The following is a 23,198-nucleotide window of genomic DNA, read 5'->3' on the forward strand; positions in this document are numbered from 1 at the left end:
CAACGCTGTGATTGCGCGTCCTTTGGTTCCACGGCGGTGTGCCCGTTAGAACAGCCTTACGCCACGTCTGGGAGAACAGGTCGAGCGCAAATTGTGCGCTTGACTGGTGCCGACTGCTTATTATTGAGAGAATAATAGCTGGAATCATCGAGGGAGTCAGGAATCTCAAAGGGAACTATTCCAACTTGGTTATTCTGAGATTCAACCTCATTGGTCCATTGCAAAAATGGGCTCAATCCTTTCTGTCATTTTTTTGCTTGAGCTTCCCTATTTTTCCTGATGGACAAAACCAACCATATGCACTGTTTTTTTTTTTTGTTTGTTTGTTTGTTTTCCAGGATATTGCCAGTATTTGATCTTTTTGAGTGGAATTTTCAACAGTTCGCTTTCACTCTTCACAGCGCAGTGGTTGTTGGATGATGAGCTCTAGGGTCGCACTGTGTGAGAGTCAGGAGTGGCGGTTATGACATTTTGCATGTTTATTACCGTAAGCCGTTGTCCCCCAGTTTCCCCCCAAGTGGGACCTTGAGTAACTTGTAGAGTCTGTCCAGGTCTGCCGGCTGCTGCGCAATGTGCACCGCACCCCGGAGATCCCCCCACCTCTAACTTAGCTTTCAGGATGAGAGACGACGCACCCGAGGGGATAGGATCCATTGCTGTCCAGCTGTGAGGGCATCTGTCACACCCGATTCATAAAGAATAGGGAGGAGTCGACCCTGAGGGTTGAGGATCAGGACCAGGGTTGTCTGTGGAGGGGCGGAAGCTAAGACGACCACCAAGGAAACACGGGAGCAACGAGGCAGACATTGATAAAATAATTTAACTAATTCTGCCTGAAGGCATCTTCCTTTTAGAGGTTGCTTTATTTAAGGATTTGATTGATTGATTGATTGATTGATTTTAGAGAGAGAGAGTGTGCAAAGGTTGTAAGGAGCAAGGAGGGGACTGGAGAGGGAGAAGGGGAAAGATCCAGACCCGGTGCTCGGTGGGGAGCCCTCCATGAGGCTCAATCTCATATTTAACATTTAACTGAGCCACCCAGGCACATCTAATTTACTTTTACTTTTCATTTTTAGATTTATGTATTTATTTGAGAGAGAAAGGGAAAGAGAGTGTGAGCTGGGGGAGGGACGGGGAGTGATGGAGAGAATCTTCAGACTCTCCTCTGAGCAAGGAGCCCAACCCTATTGATCCCAGGACCCGAAGATCAATGACCTGAGCCAAAACCAAGAGTCAGCTGGTAACTGGCTGAGCCACCGAGGCACCCCCAGGTGCCCCTGATTTAATATATTTTTTTAAACATGAGTTCTACTGAAACGAACATTGAAGCTGATTTTTTTTTCTGCATGTGCATTTTATGCACATGATGATATGAATATGAGTGATTTTTATGGGGAAGTAAAAGGAAAATACATGCGGGAGGAGAACAAATGGGCTCCAAGGGAGATAGCTGGAGGAGGGGACGATATTATTCCTGAGACTTTATGGACCGGCCTTTAATGTCGAAGCCTCCCTGTTCCTGTGTCTCCAGAGCAGCATTTTCCTCTCTGCCCACTGCCTCTCTGGGGTCCGTATGCCCACTCAGTTTGTCCCTCACACCTGGGCCTCGGACAGCTGTCTCCCTACAGGTTTCCTGCTTGATCTCATTGGCTGCTGCCTCAACCCTAGATCTAGAACCTTATCTGCATCCCCACCCGCCGCCCGAGGTCGCCCACACAGTCAGCAGTGGGACCTTGAGTAGAACCCAGCTTAGACACGTGGTCTGATCCCTTTCCCCTTCCCTCTTCCCACAGGGGTCTTCCCTCCATCATTGATCCCCTTTAAAATGAAGCGATTAGAACATGCTCTTTTTGTATTGTCGTTGATCTTTTATTGAACACACTCGGAGAGAAGGGGAGGCTAGTGACCCCACTCTTGAAATTGAGATGAGTGAAAAGGAAGTCATGGAGCCAGTCTCCACCTGCAAGTCCACTGCAAAAGGATTCCATGCAGCTGAGGGAGATTTGAATTTTAATACTTGCTCCAGCGAACCTCCAAATTCTCGCCCGCATGGACAACGTAACTACCGGCTCCTGAAAAGGAAGAATGAGAAGTGGGTCGAATGATTTTTTTTTTTTTATTTTAAGATTTATTTTAGAGAGAAACAGAGCATGAACAGGGTGAGGGGCAGATGGAGAGGGAGAGACTCTCAGGCACATTCCCTGCTGAGCCTGGAGTCTTACACGGGGCTTGATCGCACAACCCTGAGATCATGACCTGAGCTGAAACCAAGAGTCTGACGCTTAACCAACGGAGCCACCCAGGCGCCCAATGGGTCAAATTATTTAGCCACGAAATCACCAAATAATGGGTCTCACTTTCTCAACGCCTTGGCACGTTCCCCACCAAAGCTCACACCCTCACCTCTGCATGTTTGGGGCATTGTTAGTCTGTGGGGCTTTTTGGCACCCCCTTACCTTGGCTCAGTGGTTTGCCATTGCTCAGGAGCGCCCAGTAGGTTCTTTCATTACTGTTGGCCTTTATGCCCTGAACAGTGGTGATGTAGGGGCCCCAAGAGCTTTCCTCTGCAGTAAAACTGGGGGGAAATAAATAGGTTATCGGAACTCATATATATGTGTATATATATATATATATATATATATGATTTTTTTTAGGAACTTATTATTTTCAAAGACAACCTTATGTGGGCACTTCTCAAGCTTCAGTGTACCTAAGAATCATTTGAAGTCATTAAAAAAAAAAAAAAACAAACAAACAGATTTCTCAGCCCAATCCTCAGGTACTTTGATTCTGTGGGTCTGAGCAGGGACTAGGAATCTGCATGATTCTGATGTAGACACTCCACAATCTATTCTAAATTAGAGGAATGATGCCTACTTCTGCACCCACTTCCCTTCATAGGAAACACTCTGTAGTCAGTAACTACTAATCTTCTACCCCAAGATAGTACCTGTTGAAGATACTACAGCAGCAGAAGAAAATGTTAGCCTCGTGTCCTAGAGGCATCATAACTTAGTATGTTTTCTCTTAGGAAAGAACAACAGGAAAGAACAATTTAAAATTAAAAATTAAAAAAATTGGGCAGCCCCGGTGGCGCAGAGGTTTAGTGCCGCCTGCAGCCCAGGGTTTGATCCTGGAGACCTGGGATCGAGTCCCATGTCGGGCTCCCTGCATAGAGCCTGCTTCTCTCTCTGCCTGTGTCTCTGCCTCTCTTTCGCTCTCTCTGAATAAATAATAAATAAATAAATAAATAAATAAATAAATAAATAAATAAACCTTTTAAAAAATAAAAATTAAAAAAATTTAAAATTAAAAAAAATTAAAAATTAAAAATATGAAACTTTAAAAAATTAAAAAAATTAAATTTAAAAATTAAATTAAAAATTAAAAAATTTAAAATTTAAAATTTTAAAAATTAAAAAATTTTAAATTTTAAAATTTCATGTTGTCTTGATTAAAAAGTGACATGGCCAATGTCTGTTTCACATTCCTCGGTCACATTTCTCTGCCTTCCTGGAAGCCCTTGAAAGCAATCTTTATAATATCTACATCACATACCACATATATAATTTTCTCTGTGGTATCATACGTTACTAGACGAAGTAATGGCTTCAAATGAACCATACCTTTCAGAGGCAAAGTCAATACCTAAATTTTGATATTTGACCTCTTTGGGCCGGGCAACCTTAATCTAGGGTTCCATGAATCTAAAAGGGGAGGCGCAGGGAGACTTCAGGGCATTTGTGAAACCTCTGACCGAAAGGACAAGTTTCGTGTGAGCGTTCACCTGTCTGGGCTCAGCATCCAACGCACGGGCATCTGATTTTCAAAGAGGTCAATGATTCAAAACCAATGACCCCGTGTTCTAAACACCAAATAACTGACCTAAGAGTTTCTATTTGTCGAAAGAATTTAACCAACGGAAGAGAGATCCCTGGGACTTATTCACCCATTAAGTGAACATTAATTTAATACCTACTGTGTGCTAGAAGATGAAAAGTCTCTCTCTCTCTCTCTCTCTCTCTCTCTCTCTCTCTTTTTTTTTTTTTTTGAAATCCCTGCCATAAAGGAGTGTTTCAAATGCACTTTGCATTCAGGTGCTTCCGTATTCTTACCGAGTCTTTCAGAATCGCCAAGCACCTTCAGCGTAGGTTACCTGCCGACATACCTAAATAGAGTTGCATTTTCTTTCTGAGCTTTCTCCATCACATCTAGGAAGACAGAGCCGTTTGCCACAGAGACCACGATGTTGTATGTTGTATTGATTACCACGGAGTAATTGACTTGGATCTGTGGGTGTGACACAGCAGGTGGCCCTGAGGTAGGCTCCTGGGTGGAGAGGTTGAAGGCACCTGGCAGAGGCAGAGAGGCAGAGAAGAATTACTATTCAGAATAAGAAAAACTGATGCTTGAGTTTACAGCCCATCCAACCCCTCCCCCGGCCCCCTTTCCTTCACGCAGAGGAGGAGGATTTGCTACAAGGAGCAAGAATCATCAACCAAGGGGCCGAGCTCTTGTGCGACTGAACCAGAAACGCACCAGCTCATGAATGCACGCGTTTGGCTCCACGTCCAGCCGTTCAAGCAGTGCAGTTGCCCTGTGTCCTGTTTCTCACAGAGGCTCCTGAGTTTGGGGGGTTTTGTTGTTGTTTTGTTTTTGCTTTGGTGCAGCATACGATCATGCCATCCTGTTTTTTTGGTTGCCTTTCTATTTCTTAACATTTATTGAAAAGCTATTAAGTGCCAGGGGCTGCCCTAATGATTTTACATGGCTTATCTTACGCCGTCCTTACAAAAACCCACGTTGGATACTATTATCACTTGCATTTTTTTATATCGTTTATATGATGAAACATTTTGTGTGAGGTCCCTAAGCCTATAAATAGCCGAACCAGAATGAACAGAGATGAAAGTCAAGTCTTCTTTCATCGTTTGTTGAAAAATCAGTTGTTTGAATAAATGACTCGCGCTCTCATTTTCTTCTCCTGCTGCCATATTCCTCCCATCTTCCTCTGAGCTCCCTGAGGGTTCACTCACTGTGCTTAATGGAGAGTCAGAGACACCTCACTTTGTTCAGAATGGGAATGATGCTCAAACATCTCTCTAACCGGCCATCACAAAGCATCCCTTTGGAGACAGACATCACCGAATTAAGTCTGCCTCATTTAGTAAGGTCTGACCCGAGAAAAACACCTACTCCCCTCTTCAGAACAAATCCTCAGGTGGTTACGATCGCTGCTGAGACATGGAGGACTGAGTTCTATCTGGGAACGGTTATGCTTTAGCGGTTTATCTGGTCACTTGTGGTCCCTAAGGACACCTTAGTCTCACGTGCTTCGGGGATCATGCTCTTTAGGGCTCAACCTGATTTGTAGACACAAGGAGAGTCTTTGTTAACATCCAAGTAGGTCTTTCCCAGCAGGGCAGGTAAGATCTGAGCTGCAGCAGTTGGCATACGGAATACTCCTTTAGGGATTTCCTCAAGCACTTTATTCCGTGTTTTTTGACAATCCCATTGACTTTTCTTGTAATAGTGTGATGAGACAAAGAGAGCCTAATGTGAGAGAGAGAGAATGGGAGGGCATGAGAGAAACACCAAACAAGGGGAGAGCCTACATCTAACTAGTTCGGTCAGTATTTACTGGCCGTTGACCACGGGGCAGCACCTTGGATATAGCTAGGATACCTTTCCTGCCACCAAGAAATTTATAAACTAGTTTTGGGGGAGGGGATGGGGAGTTGCTCAACAACACAACTGATAATGGCAAAAGGAGAACAGACTTTCTCTACCATGTTCACTCTTGTAGCCTTGACACTGGAACAACACCTGTTGCATAGGAGACGCCTGATAAATGCTTTTCAAGTCCAATCCTAAAGACAATCCTAAAGGTGGATGGCTTAAGAGACGCATCTAGGGCCATAAGACGAGCCCATAACACTTCGTGACATTGAAGAAGGCTCGGTGGAGAAGGCGGCATGTGAGGTAGGACAGCCTTTCAGTAGGGGACAGGAGAGCACTGCTGTGTGTACCCAGAGGGAACGGCAGGGTCAAGGGTGCTATAGGAGGTGAGGCCAGGGCATGGCCTGCCTGTGATGATGACATTCTCTCCGTTTCAGCAAAATCCCTAAGGGAGTCCTCCTGGCCTGGGAAGACTGGTGTACAGGGAGCCTTGGGGCGACTGTGGAAGAACAGGCTGGAGGACGAGGTTGGGGCTGCGTTGGTGCACCCTACAGCTGCAGGGTGAAGTGTGCGACGTTATTTGCTTAACAATGGGGAGTCCAATGGGCTCTTGAATAGAAACTGTCCAAGCAGCGGTTGTAAACTGGATTGAGGGGGGCAGCATGATGGGGCAGGAAAAGTTAGGAGGGTGTCAGAGTGAGTAACACAAGGCCTAAAATGGGCTGGACCCGTAGACATCGCTCTGTAGTTTCTCAGGGAAGGACAATTCCCCTTTTCATTTTCTCCTGAAGACCCTTTAGGTTAACCAAGAAGTCAAACAAGCATTTGTGGGATATTTAAAGAAAAGGATCCTATTTCATTTCCTCTTAACTATTTTGTAGGGCAGCCTGGGTGGCTCAGCAGTTGAGCAGCTGCCTTTGTCTCAGGGCCTGATCCCAGATTAAAGAGCCTGCTTCTCCTCCCTCTGCCTGTGTCTCTGCCTCTCTCTGTGTGTCTCTCATGAATAAACAAATAAACAAAATCTTAAAAACTGTTTTGTAGGCAAGCAGCTCTCAAGCTGGCTGTGAATTAACATCTCTTGTAGGGTCTTAAAACCAGAGCAAGGCTCTTGCTCTACCTCTAAGTTTCTATGTTGGCTGGCTGGTGTGGTGCTGGAACATTAGTGTTTTCCAAAACCTTCTCCAGTGGATTCAAATGTACAGTCAGAACGGGCAAGCCCTGTTTTGTGAAGTTCAAACTCAGCAAGGCAGACAGCAGCCTCAACAGCACCAACAATGAAAACCACCTTTGTGATTGGACCCCTGTGACACCCCAGCTCCTTCTTGTAGTTTTTCCCAGGGACCCCGCAATGGCCACATTGAACACCTTGATCTCCCTAAAATACATGATGTTCTTTTGTGCCTCTGGCCTTTTTCCTGCTGTCCTCTCTCCCTTGGGAAGCCCTCTCCTCCTGGGGTGACCTGACCTCCGGGCCCCTACTTCTACTCAGCAAAATATTTTTTCTGTAAATCTCCCTTCCCCTCTTGTACCTATCCCTTAGAGTTGAGCAAACCGGTGAGTGAACGCAGGAATAAAGCCCCACACTTCAAGGGGCATACGCAGGACAGAGGAGGTGCTGAGTATGAGTACTGAAACCAGCCGCTTAGGTCTGAATCACTTTTTGGCTTCGTAACGTCAGGCAAGTTACCGACACTCCATGACTCATGCTCTTATTCTGGGAAATGGAGGCAGTAATTTTTTCCTCATTGGGTTGTGTGCATCAATGGGCACGGCAATAAATACTAGATGCTACTGCTGGCACTGCCTCTCGTCACTGGGACAGCAATAATCTAATTTAGGAAGTAGGAGGCAAGCACCCAACACTGGTGGACAGCAAAGTGTTAAGTGCATTTAATGAAACAATATAGTAGGTTGTAGCAGACTCTAGAATTTCTTTAAAAAGCTGTAGTCTAGAAGAGCTTCACGGAAGCACTGGACATGGAAAGATAAGGTTCAGGGGTGAGGAGAATACATTTCCATCAGGGGAGAGGAATCACATGAAATCAGTTAGTATAGGAAGCAGAATGAGTAATGTCTTAGGGGGACAAGAAGAGAGGATTCAGTATTTCTTTCCTTCGTGACTCCCTTCTCTGTCTCTGACTTACCTGCATGGCTTCTCCTGTACTATATATGTTTCCAATGAGGCCATCTTCCTTTTTCTGAGACAGAATCTTCCTTATCAGTGACTCTATATGACCACCAATGATCTCTAAATCCTGTCTATACATTATGTTCTGACTATTTGTTTTATCCCTCTTCACACAGGTCAGAGCCAGGACAGCCATCGCACCAGTATCTGCCAGGAAATAAAACATCAGTGATAAGGTGAGTGACCAACCATTCCGGTTTGCCTTGGACCGAGGGATCTCCTGGTGTGTAGGATTATCATTGCCGAAAAAGAGGCAGATCTGGGCAAACTGAGAAGACTGGCCATGCTAGTTGATAATGGGAGAAAAGGACTTGAAGTAGAGCAGTTCTTCCGGCATTAACCACTCAAATATTTCAAGATCCCTTCCTTATGTTGTGTAACCCTGGGCCTCGTACTCAATAACTCACCTTCTGGTCATAGAGACACATATGGATTTGCAGGGGCATACACGTGAATAGTCTTTCCCTTCAACATCTTGGCTTCCCATTGTTTTCATCTCTCAGCCATATTGGCAAAAGAGTCGAGAGAACTCAGGAGGATAAATCAAAATATGTCTTTGCAATGTTCCAATGTTTCCCTTAGGCTGATCAACAGCACTTAAGAGAACTGTTTTCCAATAAAGCTTCTTAAGAGGGAGGATGAGGCAAGAGATTGGAAGAAGGGAGGATAAGGCCTTTTTTCTGGTTTGTTAATTAGTTCCCCCTGCATTCTTTAGCTGTGGTACCTTCCCTCTCCCATAGAAAGAAATCTCACATTCTCCCTATTATCCAGAGACGTCGAGTGGCCATTTTCTTTGGGCTTCTTGGAGAAAGATGAGCTTGTGTATCTGGGTCCAGAGGGGCTGAGCAACAGAACTAGCTCTCTAGAGGGAGCCTCTTTTTGGATGTGTGAGCTGACCCAGGAGAAAATTTCCAGTCCTTCTCTATTGGGGATACAGACGTTATTGATCAATATATTGGGCCTTGTCCCTGAAGAGGTTGTGTTGTCCAAGTAAGCCCACACATATAAATGGTCCCAGTAAATTAGAGAAAGAGGCAAAGTTAAGATTAGTGAATTCCGCTGTTTTCCTTTTTCTAATACTTACACTTGCTAAAATGTCTTATACGAAGATTCTCACCATCTATCCTTATTTTACAGATGGGAAAATTAAGGCCAAGAGTTAACATCCATAGGGCACCTGGGGGGCTCAGGCAGATAATGTTTGATGGTTGGCTCAGGTCATGATCTCAGGGTCCTGGGATTGAGCCCCATGTCTGGCTCTGTCATCAGTGGGGAGTCTGCTTCTCCCTTTCCCTTTGCCCCTTCCCCAACTCATGCACACACACTCTCTCTCTCTCAAAAATAAATAAGTAAAAAATATATCTTTTAAAAAAGTTAACATCTCTTGGTTATATAATTCAAAGAAGAGGTAGCTTAGGAACTGGATCTTTCTACTGTATTACACATCTAGAAAGATGCTTAAAGCCTCCTCCCCCCACCCCCCACATCCATTCCTTTCAAGAAGAGAATTCTCCTCCCTGATCACTAGCGTTAAGAGGGTAAAAAAGCGTCCAAGTATTTACTGGTAGAAAAACTTGAAGGAAAAGACTTACCGGTGACCATGTCCTCTCCACTGAGGGAATTGGGTGTAATGACTCACCTACTGAGAACTGTCCATGAAAATAGTAGTTTTTATTTTCAGGATTGAATTTTGTAGCAACTATAGAGATTGAGTAATTCCCACTGAACAGACACAAGGCCAAAACGTCCAGGCTGAGCTGGTAGTAGTTAGTCAGTGGATTATCATCATGTTCTTCTGTCAGGGAGGAAAGACATACCTTACTCATGGAAACAATATTTGAATAATAAAATTTCAGTCTATTCCTACTTGCTTTATTAGAATTTCTTTTTTTCTTTTTTTTATAATAAATTTATTTTTTATTCGTGTTCAATTTACCAACATACAGAATAACACCCAGTGCTCATCCCGTCAAGTGCCCCCCTCAGTGCCCGTCACCCATTCACCCCCACCCCCGCCCTCCTCCCGTTCCACCACCCCTAGTTCGTTTCCCAGAATTAGGAGCCTTTATGTTCTGTATTAGAATTTCTTTACACTTAAGGAGAGGTGAGTGAGAGAGGGAGGAAGGTCATTTGTAGAATCAGCAAACCTGAGAAATGTAAAGGCTGCTAAGGATCTTCAAATTCAACTTAACTCTTTTTACTTTATAACTGAGGAAACTGGGCTCTAAAGAGATTAAAATACCATCCTGAGACTCAGGTGGTTACAGAGCTAGGACTAGAACCCAGATTTCCTGCCGCTAAGCGTCTTGCACTTTCGAGGGTAACGTGTCCAACCTAGAAGTAGAAGCAGAAGTAGAGGCCAGCTCAAAAGGAGATGAGCTCGTAGAGGCTTAATGATCAATAGGGTAAATACTGGGTGGGCGTTCGGATTAAAACAACGCACGTCTCGAGCAGCCACCACAGTCAGCGTGTTTTTCCTGGCGGGGAAGTGCTCCTGGCCTCGGTAGCTCTCCTGTGAGTGTGGATCGAGTGCTTTCATACTGACGACATAGTGTCTGTGTTCTCAGCTATTTCTGGTGCATTTCACTATTTGTCTAAAAGCCACGCTTCTGCAGAACGAGACAACGGTCTCCTATAAGCTTGTGTGTGTGCGTGTGCATCGTCATAAGCAAGGTGGATGTAGAGTCGGTGCTCATTTGAATGTGTTTGAAAACTCAAGATGCATGTTGAAAGAGGGAAGAAGGGCAAGTGATCCGCAAAGATGCGTGGGGTGCATAGAAGGAAGAGGAGAAGGAAAGGCCGAGGGGAAACTTTGTTCAGTTCTGAACCAGTGGAGGAAAACACTAGGTCGTCCAGGGTCTCTGAACATTTGATTCTCACCCATATTTTTTATTTCTTCTTGGAATTTATTTTCTAGTTGTTTGACCAGGTCTGAGTAATTTTTAAACATTTCATCAGGCCTTTTACATGCTCCCAAAGCCAGGATAGACAAGGCAAGCTGTCCCGAGGTTAAAGAGGACTCTGAAAAAAAAAATGTTCAAGTTTAACGAGGTACCTGCTTGTGATTTTTCTCGGCCTCCTGTCTGTCTTGTGACTGACATTACCTATCAGTTCTTTCTTTTTTTCTACTCTCTACCAATATTTTATTGTTCTCTTCCTTATTCCCAAAGCAGAGACTTCTAGCAGTGTGGTATAAATGCAAGCTAGTTCACAGTCTTCCCCATGAAATCATAGGAGGTTTTTGGAATCATGGGATCCTTATAAAAATTTTAAAAGAAAAAAAGTAGATAATGATGCCTTGGGATTTACTCTCTTATAGGTGCTGTCTTGCCAAGATAGTAATACTTGGATGTTCTTCCTTACAGGGTATCAACATTCTCAGACCTCTTGTAACTCTGACAATAATCCTGTGAGGTAGGTAGGGGGGCTTCATCTCCCCCTTATCCCAGTGAGGAAGCTAAGGCTCAGGATTGGCACAAAGGACTCAGGGTGGAGCCGCCCTCAACCCCTGGCTCAGTTGGTTAAGTGTCCGACTCTTGATTTTGGCTCCGGTCATGATCCCAGGGTGGTGGGGCGGAGCCGTGGGGGTCTCTGTCCCAAGCGCAGGGGGCTCTGTCTCCGTCTCCCTCCTCCCTAAGCACAAACAGGAACAGAGACAACCCAGTCCTCCTCTGTCTTTCCGCACTTCTCTTGCTACCGCCAGCTTCCTGACGAGCCCTACCCTGTCTGGTTGTGAACTCAGCTCGCATAACACTCTCCGTGGGTAAGAGTCTATGGTTTCTTTTGCTTTTCCTTGTGACCTTTTGAAGGAAAATGCTTTACAGGACCCAAAGAAGTAGGGCCCAGCTACGGAGTACTGGGCAGGGGATTGGTGCTTGGGGCACCGCTGTCCCCTCAGGTCCTACAGCTAGGGTAGGTGCAGCAGGGCTTCTGCGGTTCTGCCTAATACAGCTGGCGGGAGGTCATAGGTCAGTCTTGCCCCACACCTTCGAGGGAACGTAGGCACTCACCTTTATTTTCCACGGAGCGAACGATTTGTCTCATCAGCTTTTGCTCTTGGGTTTGGTTCAGGATCCCACCAAGTCTGAGGGACAGTAGGACATTGGCGGCCTGGATTCCTTTGCTATATTTTGAATTGATCATTGTGTTTATCAGAGGATTTAGAGCGGTGTAGTTTTCTCTGCTTATCTCTGCGGCAGGAGAGGAGGAAATAAGAAATGCACACTGAGAACACATTAAGGAACAGGAACGCTAGGAACAGAGGTGGCGTTAATACATTTAGTAACAGATACGGTGCCCACGGAGCGATCCCGCGGCCACGGGCTATGTTGCTGGAACAATCCACAGGTGGGTCTGGATCTCTGCTATGTCACGGTTATTACTCCTTCCCTAACTAGCGTGGAAGCGTCTCCATGTTCTAACAGCTGTTCCAGCCTGACCTTTGTGTACGGGCAGAGTACCAGTCCTCCCGGGAGATTTAGTATCCTTCCCTGACTTGGAGGGTGAGGCCTGGTGGGTGTCCTTAAGACCTCCGTAACTGAAGGCTTAACGGAGACTAGGCTACACGTCTTCTGACTCCCAGTCTGTAGTCCTTTCTACTTGCCAGATTCAGTTCTTTCCCTTCTCCATCTTCTGACTCCATCAGGTTAATATCGACAGAAAGAAGGCAGCAGCTTTAAGTTACGGTGGTGACTGACCCCAGAGCTGAATTGTCTGCTTGCCCAACCGGCCTGGCATCAAGATCGTTATTTAGCAGCATGGACCTTTCAGAAAACCCTCTAATCGTAGCCCACATCTCAAGGGAAAGGATGAGGAGAGTCACATTCTACTGTGGAAGTGAAAAGAGGGTCCAGAGACCCCAAGAACTGGAGGCAAATTAGGAGAGTTCATTACCAGTTAAAACATTCTTAAATATACTTTGTTCAGGAGCACCTGGTTGGTTCAGTTGGTTAAATGGTTGACTCTTGATTTCAGCTCAGGTTATGACTTCAGGGTTGTGGGATCAAACCCAACGTTGGGCTCTACGGTCAGTGTGGAGTCTGCCCCTTCCCCTGCTCATGGTCACACTCTCACTCTCACTCTCTCTCTCTCTCTCAAATAAATAAATAAATAAAAGTTTAAAAATGTACTTTGTTCACACTTCCGAGAAAAATCCTACCCATCTCCAGATTATCTCTTGGGTTAGTGGGATACTGAGAAGAGCATAAGCCCTATGTCAGCTGGACCTTGGTGGAATTCTTCATACTTAGGACTCTGAGTGATTTATGTCATTTTCCTGACCTTCCCTTAGTTTAAAATTGTGTGTATTAACATCTATTATATAATATATATGTATATAGTATATATGTATATATGTATATGTGTATACATATATACTATACATAATAAAATTATATGTATATTAGACAAGAAGTCACTTAATATACTGTAAAATAAACACATATTATCAGTTTTAGCTCAACTGGAGTCTCTATCACTCTACTTAGGGAATCAAGGAAGTGTGTGTTCTCTCCACACAGCATGGGGTTCAGAATCATGACTCTGAGATCAGGAGTCACATGCTCTACCAGCCAGGCACCAGTCTACCTTTCTTCTCTTTAAAAGAGAATCAGGGAGATCTGAACCAGTGGTGGTAGAAAGTCCTGGTTTGGTACCAGAACAATCGGACAATTGTTGGGTCATGTCAGAGATTTTGTGGAAGCATCCAGTTCAGCAGATTTTCTGGCACTGAAATAGACTTTTTGGTTCCTGGGCTGCAACTCGTCAGTTTCCTTGACCACTAAAGACAAAAGTTAATTATTTTGTACAATGAATTCAAGTTCGAAAACTCCACAGAGACCCCCTGTTCTTAAGATACAACAGAGGAAATGACAGACCAGGAAGGAAAATTAGAGTCAGAAGAGTTTGTGCTTTAGCTTGTGTGAACACAGGTCTTTCTGCTGGGCCGTTCGCCTCTTCTTGTAGGCTACAGAGCACCAGGAAGATGGCCACAGATGGCAGCATGTAGTCATCCTTGGACTGGGTTTAAGCTCAGTTCCAGGGCGAAGACATACAAAAGAGGAATCATGCACCTGAGAGCTATACCAGACTTCATGACATCACCTGCTTCAACACCTTTCCCCAATTATGCTCAATGTATGGATGAAGCCAAAAAAATTCATAAACATTGAATCATTCAGCTAGTAAGGAGTCATACTACACCTGAACCAGTTTTTCTTTCTCTTAATTTTTAATAGAATCACAGAATCTTGGGATCCTATGCCCAGAGGAGAGATGATGGGCTTGTACCCATGTCCTGTGGGGAAAACTTGGAAGGAAGGAGATGTATAGCTTGGAACATCTAAACTCAATGATGACAGGAAAGAAGGCTTCATTATTTGGAAGGAAAGATTGCATCCCAAATTCAAAAAATAACTTTCTATGATTTTGAAGAACTTCTGGGATCATGAATATTCTATCATTGAAAATGAAGAAGAATAGACAGTTGCTTGGTAGGGTTGCTACGGTGGAGAAAATCTGAATATAGAAAGAACCATTAGGCAAGTTAGCATTGAATCTATGACCCCTCTTCACATATTTTTGGGGCTCTCCTCACCATGCCCTACCACATTTTACATGACTCATGGAGTCCAACCACATATATAACTGGAATAGGATCTTTTCTCAGGCCCCTCTACACAAATCCCCTGCCAGTAGACTTTAGAAGACTATCACACTAGGAGCGATTTTAGCTCAAAGCATACTTACCACAGATCTCGCATTGTTGCCTTGGAATAAGAGAAAACAATAGGAGCCCCACTAGGGGCAGCTGGTGGGATGGTATCATCTCTCCAAGAGTGTTCTGGAGTGGTGAGGGAATTTGAGTGTTCTGACTATTTATTGGGTGATGACGGAAGGTAATGAGAGCTCCTCCTTTAGCTTGCTTCACCTTATTTCACTTAAACAAATATTGAGCAATGTCAGGGGGTGTGGTCAAATGTATTTATCCAAGAATTGTGATAAACCAAGAAGAAGACTTGAAAGATATGGTCAAGTAGGATGAGGAAATAATTTTCTTTGTTTCGTATCCCAAACTTTAGGATTCACATTCATTACTTGTCTTCAGCACAATGAGAATAAATTATATTTCCCTCTTTTCTATTCCACTTTGGCTGTATTTTTATTTATGCCTCTTGAAACATTAAATTTGATGGGGCAAAGGCTTAAAACATATAAACATGGAAGTAGAAGTTGTGAGACTGAAATTGAACCAGGCAAGATGAAGGAGACTGGCACATGAGGGTCTTGGGCATAGTGGTTTTTTGATGCTCTACATGATTTTTTTTTCTAAGATAGGTGCCCTGAGAGTTTCATTACCCAGGAGGAAAATCACAGACATGTACACTGGATGCAGGTTTTTGCTGCACCAGGAAAGATGTCACAAGCTCTATGTGAGAAGTGTTGTAGAGAATACTAACAGTCTGGCCTTGAGATGTTCACTATGGGTTGGCAAGATGGTAGAGTAGGAGGTCCCCTGCTCATATCCCCTCCCACCAGCACCAATCATCTTAGCAGCCATCCATTGACAACAGTTTCTATGTAGGGGCTTTGTGTTCCAGGTAGGAGGTTGTAAAACCTCAGCCGAGAGCTGTATGGAAAAGGCACACCAAAGAAAAAGACTTGTATTCACAAAAGCTAAAGCACAGAATTTGCCAACTCTACGTTTTCTTCCTTGCCTTTTTCCCTGTTGCATCCTGAAGAGCCAGGCTTCCTGACCATGGTCCTGGATACAGACCAGAAAACAGCTTCATCTCCTTGTGGACTTGGCTATATTCCTGTTTGGCACTGGTCCTAAGAATAGCACCATCAGCCAAGGGACCCAGAAGGAATCATGCACACCTGAGCCTTGGATGATAGGCCTGCTGATCTTGGTTAGAGCTATGGACTCTGAAGCAGACGTGGCCTGGCTCCAACGTCAGCCGTGGTCTGGAAGCAGTCTTGCCCATCCAGGGACCTAGCGGGAGACAGACACACCCATCGGTGTCTAGGAGGCGGGCTGGCTGAGCTTGGTCCAACTATGGATCCTGAAGTGACCCTGTGACTTGCCTCCGTCCCCACTCAGAGATGGTTCAGGGACAGTCCTGCTCATACAAAGACCTGTCCAGTGATCCAGCAGGAGCCAGGACCATCATGCACCTGATAATAGGCTTGCGGTTTACAGACCCAGCTGAGGATCCAGCAGCAGCCAGGTGACCCAGTTCCAACCTTGAGTGACTGTGATCCCAGAGGCAATCCCAGCAGCCCAGGAGTCTGACAGGAGAAGGTCTTCACCTGCTGAAAACCGGCTGTAAGGATGGAGAGGTGTTTGCTCCTCCAAACACATAGACACAAGTGTTAAGTCCAGACAGAGCACAAAGCAGACAAACATGACGCCACTAAAGAAAACTAATAAATACACTTAACAGACATATAGGAAAAAACAAGGCAAAGAAACTCCTTGACATTGGTCTTGGCAATTTTTTTTTTTTTGATTTGACATGAAAGCACAAACAACAAACCAAAAATTAGCAAGTGGGACTACTTCAAACTGGAAAGCTTTTGCAGAACAAAGAAACAATAAACAGAATAAAGAGGAGACCTATAGAACAGAAAAAAATATTAGGTCCCATGTATCTAATAAGGTTTTCATATCAAAAATATATAAGGAACTTCTACAACTCGATAGCAATCCCCTCCATAATCCCATTGGAAAATGGGCAAAGGACCTGAATAGACATTTTTCCATAGAAGACACACCAAGGCCAATGGGTACATGGAAAGGTGCTCAACACCACTAATCATCAGGCAAATGCGTATCAAAACCGCAGTGAGATATCACCTCCCACCTGTTGGAATGGCTGGTATTAAAGCGATAACAAGTGTTGGCTTGGGTGTGGAGAAACCCTTGTGCAATGTTGTTGGTGGGAATGTAAATTGATATAGTTATTATGGAAAACAGTATGGAGGTTCCTCAAAAATTAAAACTGGAACTACCATATGATCCAGGAATCCTACACATATATCCACAGGGATAGTTACGCTCTTACGTTCTTTGCAGCATTATTCACGAGAGCCAAGATATGGAATCAATCTAAGTGTCCGATGAGGAACAGATAAAGAAAATGTGGTATGTATATTCAGTGCAATATTAGTCGCCCATGAGAAAGAAAGAAATCCTGTTATTTGCAACAACATGGATGGAACCCGAGGATATTATGCTAAATGAAATAAATCAGACAAAGAAAGAGCGTATTATATCACTTATATATGGCATCTTGAAAAAGTCAAACTCATAGAAGGAGATGGTAGGATGGTGGAGGAATTGGGGCCACGGGCTGGGGGATCTGGGGAGATGTTGGTCAAAGGGTATGAGCTCTCAGCTGTAGGGTGAACAAATTCTGGGGATCTAATGTACAGCATCATAGTCATGTTTTATTTATGTCTCCTGAGAGATTAGGCTTGATGGGGCAGAGGCTTAAAATACATAAAAATGGAAGTAGGAGTTGTAAGCCTGAAATTGGAGCACTCCACTAAAACTGATCTCAGGATCACAAGTCGTGTCCACACTGCTGCTTTCAATGAAGATTTAAAGTTCTCATTTATCTCATCTGAGACTGATTACTCTTTTCTCCGTACTTACTTTTCTTGGCTAGAACTCTATCCTTTATGGAGTGTTTTCTCTTTCTACTGATCCTTTTCTGATCCTTATGATCAGTCCTGACTGCCTGTTTTTGCTGTTCTCTTGCTGGTTCCTCCTAAGGCACTTACATTTTCTAAAAGTTGTAATATTCTAAGGTTCAATGTCTAAAACCCTTCTTTCTCCTTCAGTAATCTCATCAAATCTCAAAGCTTTAAATGAAACCTACATGCTAATGCTCTTAAAATTAAATCGCCATACAGGGCATATCTTTAATTTTCGACCTGATCTTGCCCTTGCTCATGTGATTTACTTGGGTCAATAGGAAGTTAGCAAATACGATGTAAGAGGAAGTTTGAAAATTGCTTTTGCATCAAATTCTGTGGTTTGGATCCTGAGACCCTCGTGCATGTGTCTGCGCAGGAGCTGGCCTGCTGGAAATTCCACACAGAGAACTCCCGCATTCCAGTTGTCAGCCTGCCACTGCCTGAGGCTGTGTGAGGAGATTTTAGATTGTCTAGCATTGGTTGAACCACCAGATGAATAAAATAACACGAATAACCCTGGCCAAGATTAATAGAGTACCTAGCTAGACCTGGCCCAAATTGTTGACCCATCGATTTGTGAGAAAAAAAAAAAGAAAGAAAAAAAAAAAACAAAAAGAAAAGCCTGTGTTAAGCCACCAGGTTTCAGAGTGGGGAGTTTTGCAGCAGTAGATAACTGACATGCGATATTTAGAATTTTTTTTTTTCCAGTTATATAGTTTAAGCAATACTTTAGCAAGCTAATCCCCTATTTCATTCCTAGGTACTCCATGATTCATTAATTGATGTCAGAGATCTCCGCAGGTTAAAGTATTCCTATTGTTATTCTGGTTGCGTTGCCTAATAGGGCAATTGCTCCAACCTTGTCTTGGATGATGAAGTGCTGTCATCTAATCTGGCTAATTTAGGATGACATTATACCAGTTGGGATCTTTGGCCAGCTCTCTCACGATTATTCCCAACCATTTCCTCTTGTTAATTCATTCCTTAATGCCATCATGAAGAGAATATTCTCTGGACTCTCCCCTGGGGAGGAAAGAGTCAAGGTGGATGGGTTGCCCCTTCATAAAGTCCTCTTCAGTATTGCCAGGTCCTTAAGCCTCTGATGGTGTATTTTGAGCATCACATTCTTACTCATGTAGGTCACGACTGAGTCCAGCTTCTATACTATCAACCAAGAAAAATGGTGGAGCCACTTGCTGTTGCTCAAGGTCACACATTTCATAGTCTCTGGTGGTTGCATCTATATTGATAAGTTTGGCATCATCCAACATTATACTGTGTCTTCTCTGGTCTAACACACCAAGAATCCAAATCCAGACATGCTTCTTAGGTTTCTGCAAATGTTAATTAGGGAGATTTCGTAATTAGTTTTGTGTTCTTTTTTTTTTTTTTTAATTTTTTAAATATTTATTTATTTATTTATTTATTTATTTATTTATTTATTTATTTTAGTTTTGTGTTTAAACTATCTTCTCTTGGGTCTAAGTTTGCCGCTGTCTTCTTGGGTAACAGTGATGTTCCCAAGACAACGCGTGATCATAGGCACAGGCTTTAAGGAGAACAGGCCTGTCCTTGCAAGAAAACTGCATCAAATGAGATCATCATAGGGTCTCCAAGCAAAGGAAAGCCAATCTTTTCAGTCAGGATAGGAAAAGCAAAAGGAAGTTTCAAAGTGATTGGGTGATTCAAGAATCCCAGATTCTTCAAAGTATTTTCAAAGCACTCACCTTAGGTCTCAGAGTCCTTCCTAGTCAATGACCAAATCTTTGCTGTGGAGGCTTTGGTGGGCTACACACTAAACTTCCATTCTGTCTTCAAAAAAAATAAAAAATAAAAAAAATAAACTTCCATTCTGTAAAGCTGCACAGTCAGATTGTAGCTTCAATTCTCCAAGTCCCCTGGCCTGTGGGTATAAGAAATAATTGCATCTGGTCAGGCTTGAGTAGAAGCTGTCTGTCTTTCTGACTGTAAGTTGAACAGATTAAGATCTTGAATTTGCAATTTTATTCCTGTAAGCTGACCTGTGATGTCAGAAGCAGCATCTCACCACATGGTCCCCTTAATTATTCCTGCAATCACAGCCAACCACAGAAGCCGACTGATCTCCAAAAATCTTGCCCTCAACTGGCCCAACATGCTAAGAAATAATAGATGACAGAGAAGCCAGTGCAATGCTACCATATGCTATTAATATGTTAATGATGTGATTAATACATATTCATATGTTACACTTGTAACACCACATGTTTTTTTTTAAGATTTTATTATTTATTCATGAGAGACAGAGAGAGAGAGTGAGAGACGGAGACAGAGACAGAGACACAGGCAGAGGGAGAAGCAGGCTCCATGCAGGGAGCCCGATGCGGGACTTGATCCTGAGACTTCAGGATCACACCCCGGGCTGAAGGCGGCTCTAAACCACTGAGCCACCCAGGTGTCCGTGTTATTTTTTTTTAACCACATGTAATTAATGAGTCATTTTCTACTGACAGTGACACGATACTGCATTCCTACCAGCGTAAATAAGCATTCAATTCCAACATCCTAACGTAAGGCTCTATTTTGTAAGACCACTCCTGCTTTGAACTGCGTTGGTCAGGGTCCAGTTAGGAAAGTGGAAAACAAGCCAGGCAGTTCAATCGAGTGATTTAATAATATGAGGGTTCAGTTTCTGAGGTTTGTGGGAACTGAGAGAAGAAATAGAAGATAGGAATTTACTCCTATCAGAGTTTAGCAATTGCAGAGGGACACCATCCCAGCCCTGGAGAGGCCGATGGAGGTGACGGAAAATAGGGCTGTGTGGCAGGATGTAGGCCCACTTGAAGAGATTCAGGGGAAGAAACAGCCTAGACCCTCCTCTTTCTCTTTTCCTGTCCTCCAGTCTCCTGGCAATGCCTCTGCCATGTCCCCTCTGCTCTTCCAGCGGCAGTGAGGTTGCACGCACGTTGACAATCAAAGTCATGAAGCACAACAGGCTTCACCCAGGATCGGGTTTACTTAGCCATACAGAAGACTCCATGGCACGAAACTCCTCAGCACGCACAGAATCAACACAGAGGAGATGTTGTGACTCCCAGGCACAGCTTCTCTAGTCATCCCACACTTGAGATGGGCATGGCCAAGAGGGTTGGGGCTGGGCGCATAGGGACAACCTTAGCTTAAGGAAACCACCAGTGCTGGGGTCGCTTCACCTTTTATACCTACCTGGTTACGCAGCCCCCCTCAAGTACACATGACTAGCTTCCATCCCCTGGGACGGCAGCGACAAAACAATACAGAGTCATCTAAGTTGTCGTTCATTTCACATCTGCCCTAGTTAAGTTCATAACCATTCCCTGAGTTGATGTTAGAAGAGTTAACCGAGGGTCAAATCCCCAGGCATTCCTGGAAGGTAGATGACAGGCCATGGAATCAGCTATAAAACCCTACTATCCAGGGGCACCTGAGTGGCTCAGTGGTTGAGCGTCTGCCTTTGGCTCAGGGCGTGACCCTGGGGTCCCGGGATCGAGTCCCACGTCGGGATCCCCACGGGGAGCCTGCTTCTCCCTCCGCCTGTGTCTGCTTCTCTCTCTATGTGTCTCTCTAAATAAATAAATAAATAAATAAATAAATAAATAAATAAAATCTTAAAAAAAAACCAAAACAAAAAACCCCACCACCCAACCTCCCTTCAATTACTCATAAAAGAAGCCAGTTAGCAGAGGAGTCTGGGGCAGCAGCTTCAGAGCCGAGCAGAGGAAGCGCAGGGAAGAGTCAAACGGCTGGAAGACTCTTCCAAACTCCTCTGGCTCTTTGCCTGCACCGTTGTGCTGAGCTCAGCCTTCAGCTGGGTCCATGGAGCGCTTCCAGTTTTCACCTTCACTTTTGAAGAAACAGCTTTTGTGAGATACAATTCACATCCCATACGGTCAGCCACATAAGGCGGTTTCCGTGGTCTTTGTTTCAGTGGCTTCTGCGTGTCCGCAGGTCAGAGCATTCGCAGACACGTGCAACCATCATCAGTTACGGCACATTTTCATCACTCCAGAAAGTTCTTTTGCCTGTTTTTAAACTGGGCCATTTCTCTTTTATTATTGAGTTGTAAGAGTTCTTTTATATTCTGGGGACAAATCCCTTACTTAGCAGATATGTGATTTGCGAATATCTCCTCCATTCTGTGGGTTGTCTTTTCTCTCTGAACTCTTAAGAGCACCGACTGCAGGTCTAATTTGAGACGCATTTTTCCTTCTGTGAAAGTAGCATCAAACTCCACCTCCTGCTTGTGTCCCCAGCTTTTTTGACTGCTCCTTTGCACTAACTACCAATATTGTTTTTCTTAAAAAAACTTTGAATGTTCTATGTCTTCAGGACTCTGAATTAAATCATTGTTAAAATCAATCAATCAATCAATCAATCAATCATTGTTTTCGTGCTACACACTCCAGGCACTCTCACATCCAGTCTGGAGCCTACAACTATACTAACATTTCCCACGTTTTTATTTCTATCTTGGATTCCCTTCTAAGTCCCAAATTATGGCAAAAGGCTTTCTCTATGTTTCTACTTGGAAGTCTCATTGGAATCTCAAAACTAGCATATCCGGAATTCAAAATTTTTTCTTCTATTCCTAACGTGCTTTTTCGTTGGTGATTCTTTGCTATTTAATAGCTGTGTGACCTTAAGTTAGTCGCTTAACTTCTCCAAATCTCAGTTTATCAGTAAAATGTAGATGCTAATAATCATTATCCGGAGTCATGAGAGTTTGAGGAGCCACCATGAGATTGCTTAGAACAGTACGTAGTCCATAGTAGGTAGGACGTAATTGTTAACTCTTATTACCTCACTAACAATCATCAATCCAGTTATATCCTCCTGGAGTCCGCTGGTCAAGTGTGGCACCTCCGTCTCCCTCCATCATTGATCTAATCAATGACCGGGGTCAAGCCTTCTACCTTCTGGAATCAGTCTGTCCCCTCCCCAGCCCCCACTGCTACTACTGGTCTAGGTTCCCAAGAGCTCTGCACCCCCACCCCCACCATAACTTCCAAATTTTTTTCTTAGCTGCTTGGACGTCCTCCAAGCCATTCTCCATGCAACTCCTACAGCAGCATTTCTCAAACTTGATGAATACCTAATCAGTATTCAAAGGAAAGGAATTCTCAAGAAACGGAGTTTGACTACCCTAAGACGGGCCTAGGACTTTTAATCAATGAAAATGTATTTGTATTTTCCTTGCAGAAGAGATATTTTGCTGTGATCCTGGTAATGTTTTTTATTTTTTAAAGATTTTATTTATTTATTTATTTATTTATTTATTTATTTATTTATTTATTTATTTATATTCATGAGAGACCCAGAGAGAGAGAGAGAGAGAGGCAGGGACCCAGGCCGAGGGAGAAGCAGGCTCCCTACGGGGGACCCGATGCAGAACTTAATCCCAGGGCCCGGGGATGAGCCCTGAGCCGAAGGCAGACAGACGCCCAACCACTGAGCCACCCAGCTGTCCCACTCATAATGTTTTTAGAAAATTATTGAAATCTTCATAGAATCGAAGGCGTGTCTGTGACCCTTTGGGCTCTGAGTACTCAGTTTCATGCCTACAGTGAGCTTCGGAAAGATGCTTCTGATTATTTGCTTCCTGGTCAAAACC

At 43.9% G+C, this 23,198-nt stretch overlaps 1 protein-coding gene across 2 annotated transcripts; it reads right to left on the reverse strand.

Moving 5' to 3' along the window:
- Positions 1-1,845: 1,845 nt before the first annotated feature.
- Positions 1,846-14,733, reverse strand: TCN1 (transcobalamin 1). 2 transcript variants are annotated; one of them, XM_038569316.1, is made up of 9 exons: positions 14,615-14,733; positions 11,878-12,057; positions 10,748-10,888; positions 9,507-9,659; positions 7,824-8,014; positions 5,364-5,553; positions 4,169-4,352; positions 2,457-2,575; positions 1,846-2,072 (listed from the first exon to the last, which is right to left on the reverse strand). In XM_038569316.1, exons 1-9 carry the CDS (start codon positions 14,691-14,693, stop codon positions 2,011-2,013), a joined length of 1,299 nt encoding a protein of 432 aa, XP_038425244.1. In that variant the 5' UTR covers positions 14,694-14,733; the 3' UTR covers positions 1,846-2,010. The 2 variants fall into 2 exon arrangements, with proteins under 2 accessions (XP_038425244.1, XP_038425243.1); XM_038569315.1 differs by having other exon boundaries at positions 9,507-9,662.
- Positions 14,734-23,198: the final 8,465 nt, after the last annotated feature.

Source organism: Canis lupus, chromosome 21 (assembly GCF_011100685.1).
Source record: "Canis lupus familiaris isolate Mischka breed German Shepherd chromosome 21, alternate assembly UU_Cfam_GSD_1.0, whole genome shotgun sequence".
In the NCBI taxonomy this organism is placed as follows: Eukaryota; Metazoa; Chordata; class Mammalia; order Carnivora; family Canidae; genus Canis; species Canis lupus.

Excerpts from the sequence above, each read along its gene's own strand:
- TCN1 (XM_038569315.1), bottom strand. The coding sequence starts at position 14,693 with ATGATACCATCCCACCAGCTGCCCCTAGTGGGGCTCCTATTGTTTTCT. Across the intron at positions 5,554-7,823 it reads GTACAGGAGAAGCCATGCAG|GCTCTCTTTGTCTCATCACA; the intron begins GTAAGTCAGAGA and ends CTCTCACATTAG. Across the intron at positions 2,576-4,168 it reads GAAAATGCAACTCTATTTAG|TTTTACTGCAGAGGAAAGCT; the intron begins GTATGTCGGCAG and ends ATTTCCCCCCAG.